The sequence below is a fragment of the Rhyacophila brunnea genome, unplaced genomic scaffold (assembly GCF_057557595.1).
Source record: "Rhyacophila brunnea isolate RB1 unplaced genomic scaffold, BYU_Rbru_1.0 scaffold_24, whole genome shotgun sequence".
Classification (NCBI taxonomy): domain Eukaryota; kingdom Metazoa; phylum Arthropoda; class Insecta; order Trichoptera; family Rhyacophilidae; genus Rhyacophila; species Rhyacophila brunnea.
In genome coordinates this window covers 9,656,687-9,669,324 of record NW_028232904.1, presented here as the reverse complement: position 1 = coordinate 9,669,324, position 12,638 = coordinate 9,656,687, and the positions used below count along the sequence as shown (strand labels likewise).

Genomic DNA, 12,638 nt, shown 5'->3' with positions numbered 1-12,638 from the left:
AGTACTGCATATTATATATTTTTCTTTTGGTTCCGTCATCAAACAAGTTGGCGACCAACTTACAGTAAATCTCCTTTTCCTGGGCCAGTCGTATCATATCCCCAGCGCCTTCGACATTGAGTTACTTACAAAGGTTACGTAGCCAAGAAAATCCACTTCTACATACGCCTTTACTGCCCTCTACCACCCCCTGCATCATGAGTTAAGCCTTGATGACATTGAGCTACTTTACAAGCTACATGTCGGCGAATTTGCAATCTGCTTGTAAACTCTCCCAGTGTCATCATCGAACTAGCTAACAAGCAGATTGTAAACAATCTATCGAGAAAACTTGAAAGCCGGGCTACTTTACACGCTACTCGCTGGCGTGTGGGCCGATATCCGACTGCGCAGTAGAGCGTTAGTGGTGAACCTGCCGGTAAAAAAACCAAGTACTCAATACGTCCTGTCAAATAGTACTAAAAATGACATTTTAAGATTCATAAAGTATAATATCCTATGTACCCTTTCAATATTAGGGTCTGGTGTAAATCCCTATGAACTTTTATTTACAATCACCGCAAATTAAAGAAACAACATATGGTTTCAACTCGCTAGCTTGTTGGCTTCTGAGCGGTGGAAAGTTTTGTGTGTCATCATCACAATCGCACTAGCTGACTCGCTGACTAGTAGTTTAATTAAGATAATTAAGACTCAGTTTTAATTTCACTCTGTCAGTCAGTAATATGGTACTCAGCCAATGCGAACTCCGAGAAACTGTTAGAAATGCTGTTTTATGTTGTGCAAATATGCAAAAACAATTTTTTTAACGTAAAAAAACCAACATTAGTTTCTTCGGGACGACACAGACAATATTAATATTCTGTTTAATTGGATATTTGAATTTTGTAATGGTTAAAACATTTTTGTTGCGTGACCTTGATTTGTAAACGAAGCTGTGATTGGTTATATTTTTAACTGGACATATCCATTGTCACAATGTAGAAGAGGGGCTAGGAAAAGATTCACCCATTAGCATGTTATTTTCTGTATCAATATACCTATCCATGTATGGCGTGAATATTTTAACAAGTCGCAAAACGTCAATTATCAGTGCAGCCATTTTTAAGTCATACACCTAAAAACATATAATGTGATTTACCGCAAAAAACCAAACTTCAAAATACCTGCACTGAGAATCATTGGTGTTTTTCGACTTGTCAATATATTCACGCTGTACACAGATATGACCATGCTCTATCTGTTTATTTGTCTACATCTGTGGGTTAACTGCATATTGTCAGCCAGTAAACAGATAATATAATAAAACATTGTTTGCTCGTATAATATCACTTTATTCTATATTTGGAAACATAATATCATACAAAAGTAAGTTGTTGATTACAAACCATATTTTGAAAATGAAGTACCATTGTTGTTCAAATTATTCAACCAATCGAAACAAATGTCTTCTTGCAGAACCTTAATACATCTTCAATAATTTTTATTTCATGAGTTCCATTTATTTAGGAATGCAATTAGCCACATAAATATACGTCTAAACCTTTTCTATGCCTCACGATATTACTATGGCAGTATCTGACAGGCTGCAGATTTTTAACGACACGCGTTGAATGTAGAGCGAAGCTCTTACTAAAATCGCTGTAGCACCGTTAATTTGTGACTTATTATTTCATAATTATTCAAACAGATGTCACTGTGTGTTTCATTTTTTAGATTATGAAAATCAATCGACAGTGGCTAGTAATTTGAGTTTAAAGTCAGACGAGATATCTCGCGAAATTTGTATGTGCGGCCTCATAGAGCAAGAAAACTCGCTGAAGGCATAGAACCGGTTAACAGCGACGGTTTGTCTTGGCCCACAATAGCGCGGTCCCACGAATATTTCTCTAACTAATAAAAATATATTAGAATTAAAATATAATAATTTAATTTATTCTTACAATGATATACAGTTTCTCAGGTAAATACCCATATTCACTTCTGCATTACACAGACTATTTTAACCACTCGCAGTGTACAAAGATATTTTCATCTTCCCCTAAAAATCACCAACTAATCGAACAAATATGCCTGTTAAATACACAGTTTCTCAACTCCTGGAATCAAATTGGATACAGCTACCATAATTTCCAGCAGAGAGTGAAGAAAGTGATGCCGACAGAATGGATTAATAAGACATGAATGTGAAAACCAGTTGCCCTGGACCGAGGTTTTGACACCGGACACAAAGCGTGCCGACTTTCCTCAAATGTGTCGCTGAGTTTCAAAACCCGCTATAACACTTTTTCATTATGTTGAGAAAATCAACAAAAACTTTTTGAACTAAAAAGGTTTTTGAATGTTTCAGTAGTGTTATAGCGGGATTTGATAGACACATTGATTTTGTTTCATAAATGACAGTTAATCGTAGCGGCTTTTGAAAGAGGCGATAAAATTTTCATGTAGAGATTTTAATAATGAATCCAACGATATATATAATATCTTAATTATTTCAAAAAAGTGTTATAGCGGGTTTTGAAACTCAGCGACACAAATATTGAATGCACTTTTTGTTTATGTAACAAAGTTTAATGGGGCGTAACTATTGAAAATATATTCTTGAACATGTATCTAAATTTATCCCTTATGTCTTCACACTCGAGATCCGAAGGCTTTTATACCAAAGTCGGTAGGGTAAGCCAGTTTCCTGGTGAAGTCATTTCAAACTTCAATTCTCTGTGTAGTTTCTACGAAAAGAGTAGGACAGTATTCTGTTACCGCGTGGTGAAAACACCCACCGAAACTATTATTATGATCATGACTTGTGCACTAAATTAAGATTGCCCAGGATTATTAATATTATCTAAAATGACATAATATGGCTACACTATGGCATACATTTTAAAAGCCTCTATTTTTAAATAACTTAGGGAATTAACATTATATTGTATTACCACCAACTATCTACGCTACGCTACATCCATAGAAAATGTATAGTTAAAAACTAAGTGCTCTGATGATGGGTCTGTACCCGAAACAGCTATCAACATACAGGTAAACGGCACAGGGGATATGTTTTGGACACTCACAATAAATGACATTTCGCGATCAACAGAGGATTTGAAAAACAAAAGTAATTTAAAATATGAAAATGTATTTTTTTTTTGATTAATAACAAAATAAATGTTGAAAAAATTCATTTCATTTTGTTCTGTGTTGCAAAAAAGAATCTACATACATAGTTAACCCTGCTTGGCCTATCTGCATGTATTATGTAAAAAATGTCGATAACTGTCAAATGACCTTTACGACGATTCTTGGCACATGGCATATTAAAATAAGTGCGGAATATTATTATTAACAATCAATCGCAATACAATAGATTCACACTCACCAGGGTCGAGATGAATAAGGGTCACCTCTACTTAAGTTAGAACTGTATAATTAATAAATAAAGTTTTTTAAGTAATCTAAAATCAACACTCGAAACTGGGGTTTGTATACAGGACTTTCCCCATATCAGATTGCTAGTCAGAACATCTTAACTGCATCTGTCAACCGATAAACTGGTGTTCCTGGGTTCCTAGGTCCCTTAAATGTATGTTACTTTGTAAAAATCTAACTTCCATGTATTTATTTAATATAGAAATGCATATTTAAAGTTCATTGAAAAAGCCGTACTTAATGCCCCACAAGGTAGGCCAAACTCTGTAAATTTATTGTTTACTTACCCACTATATTTTATTATATACATATTGTGGACATGATTTGAGTTACTCCATCTCCACCCGCCATGTATATGCAGCCGCGATTTGTGCACGGCTACCTTCCATGATGCTATAAACTAGTCAGAATGAAAAGATTTTAATGCCACACTTCCTTGTCCCAAAATGAAGCTGCACAGAACTGATGTAGCAACCAAACAGAACCTTGACTTGCTCTTTAGTGACATGGAGAGTCCTCTGAACCCGTGTACTGAAACTCTGCCGAAAGAGGAGTCAGGAGTTGAAAGTGAAGAATCTAAGGGGGGATCGGAATTATACCATTCTCCATATGACACAGCAAACTTTTCGAATGCCTTAAAGTTGGCCTTGGTTGATATTAAGCCGGTGTGGCCAATTGGGTGTGTGGACGGACCATGGCAAACAGCTCCGCTCGGTTAGATCCCATCAGCCGGCAGTCTCAGAGGATGTGTTCAGCGTGGACGCAAGCAATGACCCCTCCAAACCAACCCACCACGCACTACACTCGGTCTTAATCAAATTTATCACAAGGCTCTATGTTTGATGTGAAGCATCACCAGTTTTTTACGCCTTGAGCTACCCAAGACTGAGGTCTCTCACTCTCAAGTGAACTTTGACTGAGTTTACTGAGTTAACGTAAGTTAATAAAAAATAAGTACCATGGGAAAAAAAAGCACGGAGAACTAACATAAAAGAAAATGAATTTAATTATGATATTCGTCTCTGTTCTGGCAGAACACACTAACTGGAGAATACTAGTTTTGAGTAATTTGACTTTGAAGTTGTTAAAAGGCTTGAAATAATGGTCTATCATGTGAGTTTATTAAGTAATCGTAAAAAGGATGACTTTAAAATAAAGACTGTTTATTTATTTAGAAGGTTTCCAGACGGTAAAGTTTGAAATAAGGAACATTTTGGTACTAACTCAATATTTCATTTTTTCAAATTAGTGTCTTCTGCCAGAACAGTGACGAATGTAATACAAAAAATAAACTAAACAATACCGACATACAAAAACTATGTGAAGAGATCTTTACGTCTGGAATAAGATGTCTCATTTTTTTTTAAAGCTATTCATTCAGTCTGGACAATCAGACGAATACAATGGAAATCTTAAATATCCTTAGATCACGGCCATAACAAAATGCTCATGTAAACACATTATCATGCAAATTACAAAAGATTGCAAGCATGGATCAAAATAGTTCAGAAACATCTGAATTTTATTAAATATGAACTACACCACACAACATTTTGATGTTTATTGACTATCTACGAACCTGTCAAATAGCACTATACAATGACAAGATCGCGTCTAACTTACGCTTGATGAATGAGATTGGAGAGACAGCCAGCACTTTTACGTGTAAACAGTAAGTTATTATCGCGATAGTTTAAAATACACAATATTGGTGCCAGTAAATCGATGCACGTATACAGGCACTATTATGTTAACATTCATTGACGTGGAAAGGTAGTAGATACAGTTATTTCAGCAGCCGGTGTCTACAGTAGAAAATATTAATTGTATTAACATGCTGCCCCTAAGTAGCGCATAATCTGCATGCCACCACAGAACAAATACATTATTCTAGTTTCAATTCTTTGGATATTCTCTGAATCTGATTACTAAGGCTTTTGTCCAGAATTTCACAAATATAAAACTGTCTCCCAGCACAGTCGAAGCCCAAATAAGAATAGGTTCTCAAGGACGGGCTGTACGCCAGCTTCAAGCATCTCCCGTTGCCCTTAATGTTGTTCGGGTCCTTCTGATTGGTTGCACTGCTGATAATCTGGCTCTCGTCTTTGGTTCCCGTTGTAACTGGTCTCGCAGAGTTGGACCAGATCCACAATAGTCCAGGGTTTAGACCGCCAGTCCAGTAGTCTTTGCCTGAAAGTAATTAAATTGCATAGAAATAAAATCTTCGTCTACTGCATAGCAAGCTACTATAAAATAGATACATACAGTCGAACTTGGTTATTACGAGGAAGATGGGACCGACTGAATTTGCTCGTTATAAGCGTTACTCGTTATATCAGAGAATAGGTATTTTTAAATGAGCGGTCACATAACACAAAAAGTCGCAATTGAAACAAAAATACACAATTAGAATTTTTCCCCGAAACAAGTATGGCATTCATAAACTACAAAAGAAGTTGTTTATTGTAATGAGCGCTGGTAGTTACCTAGTGACTTCACAAACCTTGGATTTTTTACATGCAATTTCAACCATATGCATGTATACTTTTTCAATATTGTCGCCGAAAACACCAATTGCGTAAGTACTTAGACACTTAACTAGTGTCATAAACGTAATCCGATTCCGGCGGCATCCTGTCCAATCGGATTTTATTGCTTAGGATCGAAATGTTTTTAAATGATTGACACATTAACAGTTTTAAGAACACTTTTGACCATATAGCTCGGTATAACCGATAAGTAGCTCGTTATAATAGTGAATAAGTGTATGGAGAAAATCATAAACTAAAATGTCAACGAATGTTTCCTCGTTACATCCGAGATCTCGCTATATCCGTGATTGTAATAACCGAGTGCGACTGTTTTTACAACACTTTCATCTCAATTGCGCTAAGTCAAAACAATTATCATTTACAGACCATGAATGAGGAATATTTCAGAACAATATCTTTATGTAGATACCGTTTTCTTCCTTTTAACATGTTCGATTCTAAGAAGATGAAATGGGCATCCACAGAATGGAGGTGGTTTTAATAGATTTTTATTATTACAGTATAAGCTATCGGTTACCTCTTAGTGGTGCGTTAGCTTGAATGTAGGACACGATATCTTGATTCTCTTCAATTGTTTCCATCTCTGCTAAATTGGCTCCCATTCCCTTGCAAGTGTCACTGGCCAATTTCCAATTCTGTTCTTTGACATTTCCAAAATGATAGCAGTTCGACCCGGCTCTGGTGAAGTCCTTCGGACATGGCTCTGGGAAAATGATGAATATTACATAATAATATAGTCTGTTAGCTTCATTGATTTGACTAAAATTTAAAAATAATTTTGTTATTCACCAAAGTTGCCAGAATCGTATTCATTAAAATGAAATGCCTAGCTCTCATGCAGTATATATTATTTAAATTTAATTTTACGTTTGTGTACATGTATGGTAGGTATAATAATGTGTTTTGTAGGCCTCGTAGTCTAGTGAGTAAGGCATTGGCTTCTCATTCAGGGGCTACGGGCTCAATTCCGGTGATGTCACAATACATTTATGTGATTTTCTCAAACCCTGAGTGTTTGTGATTGTTTGATTATACTACTGTCATTGTAGTGTTAAAAGATAGCTTCCAAAAGTTGGTAAGTCAATAATTTAGGTATTTAGAGTTAACGATGGATTATTTTTCTATATACAATAATTATGTATGCTAGAAAAATATACAAGGTCATCCGATATATAGAACATGTACCAGTAGCGAAGGGTGACTTTTGGAAAGAGGTAGGCTGTGGAGATCTGATAAAAAGAACACACTTGTCAGGTATACCTACTTACGAGAAATAAGAAGATAATACGATATTACTACTAATGAATAACACACTAATTTAATGAAACTTCAAAAACTTACTGACGACATAAAATTAAGCGATCAGTTTAAATTACGTATTTTTTCAAAACATTTATACACGTCATCAAAAATCATTAAATAAAATTTAAAATTCAATTAAATCCTGCAACTCATTCGCTGCTGACTAGATAATGATTTTTTTAATTACCACCTTTAAAATGCACGTTAATTACATCGATCGGCTGCCTGGTCATTACGCGCCAGGTGCGTCTTCAGCGTCCAAAGTATTAAACCAAAAATAAATACGTATGTACCTGGATTTTTATTATTCCCTGCCATAATGTAATAAATCAACTCTTCCGCCTTCTTGAGCCTCTTCTCCATAAAGTCCACCCGGTACACCAGCTTCTCGATGGCTCCCAGAAGATACAAGTCCGTCTCCGAGACTTCCTTCCTAGATGGATTGTTGGTGATCTGTCCAGGATTTGGCTTCTGCTTCGGATGGTTGTTGTATTGGGCCGGTCTTTGGTTCACTATCTTCCCGGGAGCTGAAGCCTTGGGAGGGTTGTATTCTTGGGACCAGACCGTAGGGGGCGCAGCAGTTGTGTCGACCCGATTTGAAATGTAATATCCACTCGTGTTGGGGAGTTTCATTATCCTTTCTTGTCTGAAAAATAAAAGGATGTTTTTATACTTAAACACCGCTCTAATACATTGAGTTGTTTATTAAATTTGTTGGCTCAGTACCTACTAACACTGCCAATACAATGCCAGGATAGGCCTTTAGCTAAAATCACATAGATTATTTGATTCATACACAATTTTTAACAGTTCGTAAAGCATTCGAGGTCGTTCATTGGACGGCGTATTGGTATTAAACGGCTTGCAGCCAATAAAGTACTGACTCCTTAGTGAGGAGTGGTTTTCATCTAATGAGATTTTATATCGCTATTATGCTTCTTTCTCTTCTTCAGCCATGTTCGTCACTTTGCTGGACCAACTAAACACCACACGGCGTCTAAAATAATCCCTGCCATCGGTCTTCTTGCGTCATTGCAGGTCACGCCAGCATCCCGTAACTCTGCTATATATGTACACTTTATAGGTAATATTTAGGTAGCAACCTTCCAGAATGCCGGAATCCGCTTAGCTTGAAGAGCAGACAAGCCAGTTGAAGTTCTCTTCGGGCGTCTGCAGCACTCTGACAGGTGGTATTGACTTTTATTGTATGAAGTCAAAGAGGATGATGAAGAGAAACGGAGTAAGATGATTCCGGTCGTGACCTCGAACCATTCCGTGATAGTGTTACCAATGCTGATACAGCATTCATTATTTCCATGTAGGCATTTAATTATAGCGACGATCTTGGGAGGGATCCCGTATGCTCTTAGTACACTCCAGAGGCAGGGATGGTGCGGACTGTCGAAAGCCTTCTCATAATCCACAAAGCAGCAGGCCAACAGATTGTTCAGTCCATAGCGCCCCATAGCTCTGCTGGAGAAAACATTGAAGGTTGTGTATTTGGTCCGCACACGCGATTCAGGTTTAAAAAAACCGCTCTGGTTTTTCCTGAGGACGTGCATTATCAGGTCCCTTGTTCTCGTCAACAGGATGTTATGTCTTGGTAAATTTAATGTCGCAGCTAAGACGGTCTCCTTTTTTTGAAGCGAAATGATTTTACCGTTCACCCAGTTCCTTGGACTGCCCTCTTCTTACCACACATCTGTCATCAGATGAAACATCGGGTGTAGGATTCGCTCAGACGTAGGTACTTGAAGAATTCAGGATATATGCCGTCTCCCCATGTGCCCTTTCACCGCCTATTTTATCGTCGGTGAGGAATCGGAAATTTCGGTCGCTCGAAGATATCCAAAAGTAAGGCTTCCGCAAGTACCCGTGTGGTTCAGCTCCGCATAAATGATTCTTCCAAATCGCTACACTAGGACCGTGAACGGCTCCGGAAGTCGATGCTTGCTTGCAGTAGACTTCACGGCTGATCCGGAAGAGTTCTCTAGTGCTATATTATTATCTGCTTGCTGCGTTTTCTGCTGCTACAATTTTCCGTGACATAAATCATGCTTGCAAGGATCGCTTGATTACCCTGTCTTCGGTCTGGTAGTCAGACAGCGGTCCTCTGTTCGGTCGGGGTTTTTATCCTCATCATCAGGCTCAGCGTTTTGTCATACATCCACTTTGGCTGCTCATTCTTTCTGGTAGCATGGTCTGTACGAGCCGACACAACACAACACAATGGCACTCTTTATGACGCTCCAATGCTACCTCATCGAGGCGTACCTATAGATACGATCTATGTAAATTATCACGTACAGCAGTTTCAAAGCTGATCCGAATTTTGCGGCCTCTTGATGTCGATATTTTGGATTCCTCGCCTGGCGACTAAGTTTTACCCGGACATTTCCAATGAGTAACTCGTGGTCGCTTTGTATATCGGCGCCTAATCTTCCTAGTATAGCTTCACGCCCTATAAGAAGTGGTCAATCTGCGTCCTAGTGCGTCCAACAAAAGACATTCACGCATAAAACGGTGCTTGCGATAGCGAGTTCATTAAAGTAATGATGGATAGGTATTCAGGGCTCCAAATGGACCGGAGCGCCGTTCCAGTTCATGAAATCCCTAAAATTATCACTCCGTCTCGTGAAAAAATTAATTTGGTACTGTTCGGTTAAAGCGGATACAGCGGAAAACGCATTTTGAAAATAGCCGATAAACTGGATTATTTGTTAGTTTGGGTTAGTTTAGGTTAGGTTAGGTTGAGTTAGGTTAGGTTAGGTTAGGTTTGGTTAGGTTAACCTAACAAATAATCCAGTTTATCGGCTATTTTCAAAATGCGTTTTCCGCTGTATCCGCTTTAACCGAACAGTACCATTAATTTAATAATTTAAGCTAGATAGGCCATATAACAAACTTCCTAACCCATTTATTTTTATAAAATACACCTACCTACATCGAATTAGATAGCTGTGTTAATATTTTCGGAAAATTATTGAGCCCTCCGGTTCATAAAATTAATACATAAAATATTACATAAAATCTAGAGTGCTGTAGGTACCTACATTATAAAATGATGAAGAAGTTTTCTATGCAATTCGGACAAAATTTAAAGTTTGTTTGAGAAAGCGTCTGCACTTAGGAAGCAATTAAATTGTAATTATTCACCGATTTATGCAGAAATGTTTTACCAACCTGTGGTCACCGCTACTTCCGATTGCCCAGTTCTCGAGCAGTGAACTCCAGGGCCCGGCCTCTTCCGTCCACACGGCAGGGTTGTCACTCGAAGCCAATATGGCTGCAGACCTTGACGTGTTTGACATTTCGTAGATTGACTGCACGTTTGAAATGCACAGTGCGATCACGCATGGCCAGCTAAATCGATTTGCAACTGACATTATTCTAGAAAAGAAAAAAATAGACAAATTATTATGAATTATATAAACAAAGCCCTTAATACCCTAATAAATTGTTAACATCTTTACTCCCAGAGTCCTTGCCCGGCAAGCGAAATAAGTGTGATAGAGAATCGCACTTGGTTCAATATTATTTTAATAAAAAAAAAAATCGGTGTGTGTACACAACAAAAACAAAACTTGTGATAAACTAGATTATTCGACTAGCTCTTAATCATTTTATTAAATTACACATTTAAGAAAAAGGGCCGCTTATTGGAGAGCCGTTGGTTTATTTCTATACACGTTAACTTATATTACTAAATTATATAATTATTTCTCGTGGTTTTTATTTTTAAAGTAACAACTATCACTCTGACGTTTAATCGTTTGTTTACGAAAGGAATTGCGAATGATCGACAATAATAAATTTGTTAAAAACGGAACAATTCTACTACCAAACTTGCGTTTGTATACAGCTGACTGATTCGCAGCTAACTTCATACTGTCGGGCACTTTCGTAACGGTGTGCGCGCGCAGCTCTCAATTTCACTCTCTACCAAACGCCCCAAAAGAAGTATAACTTCAATAATAGAATCTTGTAGGTAGGTATATAATAAAAAAACATGCGGACATAGTATGCAAATGCAAAAAACAGCTCGTATGGTTGTCAATAAACAAGAGAAGTCGAAGATGTCCGCCAGCACAAGGAGTGGACCATGTAAAATACCACGGATGTCGTATAAATGAAGACTAGAGCCTAGACCACTAAGAATTTTAAGTTCAGTGTGAATTTTTTGCCGTATCTCCACGTCTACCTCCACCCTTCCCCATTGCGATTTATAGTCTTTGGCCTTGCCGCTGGACTCGCGCGCATTCCAGGTACATGTGACTTTATTGAGCCGTCCACACGCACTCGCGCCGTGTCGACTGTCGCGTGCGGTCGAGGTACAGGTGATCTCATTAATGTGTCCACATGCACTCGCGGCGAGTTACTGGTCTAGAATAAATAAAATAATAAATTTACCTAGACTTTTATTAATAATTTTGAAACTCTCGTAAGTAGTTTTTATGGTGTTATGTTTGCATTCTGTGCATCTATTCTATACACAAGACTGCTTTCGGCCACTACGGCAGCTATCTAGGGTAGGTTTGTATCGAAGTATTAGCACTTATTGTAACAATTACAATAAGTTAGCCGTCTAAACAGTCAAAACTGTCTATCTCGCTCTAAAATTTCCCACAGCCAAAAAAGGTGCTTTTAAAACATAGCACTTATTGTAACAATTACAACTAACTTATTGTGATAAGTGCTAATACTTCGATACAAACCTACCCTAGAAAGCAGCCTTGTGTATAGAATAGATGCGCTGATAATGAATGCTGACTAACTGACAAAGTTTAGTGTGCATTATTTATATCGAATCCAGCCTACCTCCACCGTTTGCAACTTTTTCATCCAGCGGTGTATTGACCCCGAATGATGTATTATTATGATGCTCTCTGTACAATAGTATGATGGTCATTAATAATGAAATTTAACCGTTTTCAATTTTAACATGTTTGTACATAATAATATGTTTACAAATAGGGACCTATACGCAATTATTATATTTGTGTAAATAATGCGCTGTATATTATGAAAGTTACCGGGTAATCGTGTCGTATGACGGATATAAATGAATATTAAAAAACCCACATGCTGATTTCTGTCCGTCGATTTGTAATATTTAAGCAGAAACACTTTCTCCGCGAATAGGTAAGTCACAACAAAAAATATAAACGTAACCAACCGCCAAACAATAAATACGCAGTGTATGCTTGTAAAAACACAGACATAACTACATTATAATAAGATAATACACCATATTATATTATTATACTTAATCATTATTATTACCTTTTATTTCACACCATAACTAAAAATTACTTTGGAAACCCCAGAGTTATATCAAGGATTTATTGTGAAGGGATT

General features: G+C 37.4%; 1 protein-coding gene across 1 annotated transcript; it reads right to left on the bottom strand.

The window, feature by feature from the left end:
- Window positions 1-1,698: 1,698 nt before the first annotated feature.
- LOC147069012 (CD209 antigen-like protein D) lies at window positions 1,699-7,920 on the bottom strand. The gene is made up of 3 exons (XM_085951242.1): window positions 7,574-7,920; window positions 6,496-6,681; window positions 1,699-5,616 (listed from the first exon to the last, which is right to left on the bottom strand). The coding sequence occupies exons 1-3, from the start codon at window positions 7,911-7,913 to the stop codon at window positions 5,312-5,314; spliced, it is 831 nt and encodes a 276-aa protein (XP_085807368.1). The 5' UTR covers window positions 7,914-7,920; the 3' UTR covers window positions 1,699-5,311.
- Window positions 7,921-12,638: the final 4,718 nt, after the last annotated feature.